Raw genomic sequence first — 4549 nt, 5'->3', positions numbered from 1 at the left:
ACTGAGGTAATCAAGGCATGAAATATTCAAATCATAGGGTAATTTTAGGTATGAAAAGAGGGATGGAGTAAAGAATGGTATGTGCTGGAGAAATTGCAATAAGAGGTATTTGCTTTACAGATACTGCCAGCAAAGTCAATTCTTGTGGAAGACTAGAGACACGCATTGCAGAGAGAAGAAAGGGAGAAGACTGGGGAGGTTGAAGACATAGTCACAAACACAGGGCATAGTTTGGGAGATGGTTTAGAAGTGAAGGTGGGATAGTTGTATGATGTGGGCTTGTGATGATTTGCCTGAGAAGAACATGGAAGCCTGGGCAGGGTGAAGAGACAAAGCAGATGGGACAGAGCGAGGCACTCACATGCATTGTGAAGTTAGGAAAGCCAACAATATAAAATGCCGATATGGAAATCCAGGAGGAAACAACCCCAGTGGTTCTGCTGTGTATTGATTATAGGCTTATGTGAAAACGGGGAACCATAGAAATGTGAGAGGGCCAGATAAGAGGCAACAAATAATTCAGGTGAGAGACCTGCAATTCCTGCACTGAGACTGTAGATACAATGTGGAAAAGAGCGTCAGGGTCATTTTGGTGATTATAAAAGAAACAATCATACAAGGCAAAATTGACAGCACGGTGGAAGGGGGCATAGAAACAGTAAAGAGTAGAAAGGGTTTCAAATCGATTCACAGGTTTTACTCCTTTCATGGAAAAGTTACACACAGGGCAAGATGGAATGAAGATACTCAGTACTACTGTAAGTTCTAGCAAAGGGACTAAACAGTTGCAAGTTTTTTCGTCTGTTTCTGGACTGAAGAAGAAAGGGAATAAGGTTATTTATTTGCAGCTTGATTTATTCTGTTTCATCCCTATGATCACAAGTATGTGTTACTGAAATTTATATAAAGCTAAAAGCACTTTCTAATTCTTAGCCCCCACATCCGTGGGTTCTTTGAGGTCATTTTATTCAACGTCGTCTAGGGAGACACTACAGAGAGAAGCTGCTGTCTGTGTGGTAACCAAGTGCATAGACTCTGTATTGCTGAACCTCAGATTGAATCTCGACTGTGGTTATGTTCTTCTAGTGAATAGAGCAGGAACAGAAATGATTCATTTGTCTCCAGAAATTGTCATTCTGACGTTGCTTTTGGAGACACTGGCATGTGTACTGAAGCTGGAACAATCCCACTTTGATTTGTCATCAAACACTTGGTATTGGACTTTGAAAGGAAAGAAAAATGTTGTGTATTTCAAATGAGCTTTTTGTTGGAGCAAGAAAAGGCTATGTGTATAGCTATCTTTTATAGTTATTTTCAGGAGATACTTCTCCCCTAAAAAACATGCCATAATTTTATGACCATGAAATGGCTCAATATTTGCTTCAGTGTCCACAAGACACGTTTTGATTTAATTTCTTAAGTCTTAGAATGTATAGTACTAGATTCTCTGTTGTAGTTTTCTCTGGAAATTCTGGAAGAGGAAACCACCAAGTAGAATCACATGATTTCATAGTCATAATGAAGACTGAACTTGGAGAAGGGACTTCTTTAAGGTCATATGACTAGATAGGAACATGACCAAGAAAGACTCCAAATCTACAAATACCCAAATGAGCCCCACCCCCCTTTTTTTTTTAAAGATTTATTTACTTTACTTGGAAGTCACAGTTACACACAGAGAAGGAGAGACAGAGAGAGAGAGAGAGGTCTGCCATCCGCTGGTTCACTCTCCAGATTGCCGCAACAGCCGGAGCTGTGCCAATCCGAAGCCAGGAGCCAGGAGCTTCCACCAGGTCTCCCATGTAGGTGCAGGGGCCCAAGGCTTTGGGCCACCTTCTACTGCTTTCCCAGGCCACAGCAGAGAGCTGGATTGGAAGTGGAGCAGCCGGGATTTGAACTGGCGCCCATATGGGATGCTGGCACTGTAGGCGGCAGCTTTACCTGCTATGCCACAGCGCCGGCCCCATGAGCCCCTTTTAACAATGATGCACTTTCCCTTACCAGTGTAGGGAATTCTAAACTATATAACAATGCTCGTGAATATAGTTGCCACTCACTAATAAATCACATCTCATGTTGGGTGTCTTATAATGTACCTGCAAATCTAATCACAAAAATATTTTTCTAAAATGAAACACAAGCACTCTGGTGATGATTGATAGGGCTTACAAAGGAATGGATGCAGAGATTTTTTTCCATAATTGAGATTTTATTGGTGTTGAGAACCAGTATACATACATTTTAATTTGTACATAATTCTTAACATACATACCAAAAATTTTAAAAGCTCTGAATTGTCATTCTCTTTTTAAAGTTATTCCAGTGATTTTGCAACTTCAAAATTGGAGTCAACTCTTCTTTAAGAGGCTATCAACTACCATATCTTCAAAGATTTCTGTTACATAAATCCCACTGATTTGTAACTGAATGCCGTATACCCAACATACTCAAAGTTTTGATCTTTCACAGCACATTAACAAAATTATTAGGAAAGCTGGACTACCACAACCAAAGATGTTACAGAGGGCACATGGTTCTGACAGAACAACAAGCAGTGACTTTCTGTAGGCAACAATTCTGTTAAACAACATGAGAGAAGTAATTGAAAATATTCAAGACAGATTAAGTGCATAATTCTGACTCCAAGTTGCCATTTAGTATGCCTTCTATTGCAGGATATAAAAACCACCCCCACCTATGGAATGTTAAGCTGATATCCAAGGCAGTCAAAGCCTCCCGTAATTCAATATGCCACTGTGTTCTGGTCGTTCCAAAAAACAACCAGAAAATTATTTCACCCCTTACAAAATCATTTACATTTAAAAAATGGCATGAGGTAGGCTTCCTTCCTCCTTAAACATGTTTGTAGAGCTAATGAAAAACTTGCAATTACCAAATAGTTGATACTCCTCTGGATTATTCAAGAAGGGAGACAGGGACCACTGATAACGCATGGTGTACGATATCAATCAGACTTGGCTTCTTTCTCTTCTGCTTCACCAAAGGCTGGGCTCTCCTCATTTTCAGCGTCTCCATTTTCTGCAGGCACATCTTCAGTTTCTTGGTGAGCCATCTTGGCCTGTTTAACCGTTACTCCTCTCTTCCCCTTTGCTTGCACTCTTCTGTCCCACAGCTTATCTTTCCCAGCTGCCTTCGAGGGCTTCATTTCCACTTTTTGCAGGAGCAAACTTAGCCAACAACCTTGCCAGTCGCCCCTGGGGTCTTCCTCCACCACCCCTTCAGCGGAACTGATCTTCCTCTTGGGCATCTGGCGGTGGGGAGGGTGTATGCCTGGTGCCACGGCACACCGAGCCCTCGTAAAGCTGGACTTCCTGATTTTTTTTTTACGATATCTGTGGTTTAAGAAAGAAATCACCCTTTTCTTTGATTGCCTTAGGAGATTTATAAGGAAACCATGACTCTGCTCCATCTTACTCTATTTTTTGCTAAGTAAAGAACCTACCATCATAGGGAAAACTGCCCAGAATTTTTCTCTGATGGGAATGTAGTCAGGACAGATGGGGAGAAATTGGAGTGGAGCAGCCACTGATGGAGCTGTGATCTGGGCTGGTTGTTGGCATGTTTGGCCACTGCCCCAAGTGCATTGTTGTGTTTCTCCTGTTCTAACCTCCCACTCTCTCCTGCTTGTCCCTCTTGATCTTCATTCAGATCTCTCTCTTCCTCATCTCATTTAAACCTTTTGAAATTTGGTGTATATGTACTTTTGGCATTTCTTTGTCTCCATTTTATGATTTCCAGCAGCTGGCACCTGCTCTTATTTCACCATTGAACTCATGCTTCTTGAATTGTTCAATTCAGTGAGTGTTGGTTCTTTCCTACATTTCTGTGCATTTGGCCTCATTGATTGCTCCCTCCTCATTCTAAAAGTTTCCCAGTCTCCTGGTTTCCATGGTGTCCTATCCTACAGTTGTCCTCTGCTTGCTGCTTCTCTGTCTCCCTCAAAAGAATTCTCTCTTCTTCTTCATTCCCTAACTGCACTCTCAGCCCATTGTTCTACTTGGCCCTCACTATCTCCATTATTACTCTGATGCACTGCCCTGTTTGCAACTGTTTATACATATTATTTGTACTCAAGTCCCTTTGCTGAAATATCCTAATATTCAGTGTCCATCTGCTTGCCCTGTCCAGTAGGTGCCCTCCAATCCAACATGTGCAAACTAACTTCATCATTGTCCCACCTCATCTGGTTTCTCATTCTATGCTCTTTTTCTTCTTTCAATTCACCCAAACAAGAAAATCTAGAGTCATATTTGGCTCTCTTCTACCCACTTCTGTTGTTTTCCTCATCAAGCCCATTACCAGGACCTGCTAATTTTTCCTGTCTTTCTTGAATGCATCTCTGATATTCATTGTCACTCCCACTATGTGGTTCAGAACTCCTGCCACTTTCAATGGTTCATCTTTTGCTTGGACATTTGTACCATTGAAATGGCCTTTCTTCTATCAGCTGTCACCATGAAATCCACCTAACATGTAAGCCAAAGTACATTTACCCCTGGCAGACTTAAAATCCCCTTGTGTTTCTATC

At 41.5% G+C, this 4549-nt stretch overlaps 1 protein-coding gene across 1 annotated transcript; it reads right to left on the bottom strand.

The window, feature by feature from the left end:
• Positions 1–2965: 2965 nt before the first annotated feature.
• Positions 2966–3268, bottom strand: LOC133767585 (non-histone chromosomal protein HMG-14-like). The gene has a single exon (XM_062202020.1). The coding sequence runs from the start codon at positions 3266–3268 to the stop codon at positions 2966–2968; it is 303 nt and encodes a 100-aa protein (XP_062058004.1).
• Positions 3269–4549: the final 1281 nt, after the last annotated feature.

The sequence above is a fragment of the Lepus europaeus genome, chromosome 10 (assembly GCF_033115175.1).
Source record: "Lepus europaeus isolate LE1 chromosome 10, mLepTim1.pri, whole genome shotgun sequence".
Classification (NCBI taxonomy): Eukaryota; Metazoa; Chordata; class Mammalia; order Lagomorpha; family Leporidae; genus Lepus; species Lepus europaeus.
The sequence above is the reverse complement of the archived record's forward strand: the minus strand, read 5'-3'. Positions and strand labels throughout refer to the sequence as shown.

Bases quoted from the DNA above. Each gene is read 5' to 3' on its own strand.
- LOC133767585 (XM_062202020.1), bottom strand. From the start codon at position 3,268: ATGCCCAAGAGGAAGATCAGTTCCGCTGAAGGGGTGGTGGAGGAAGAC.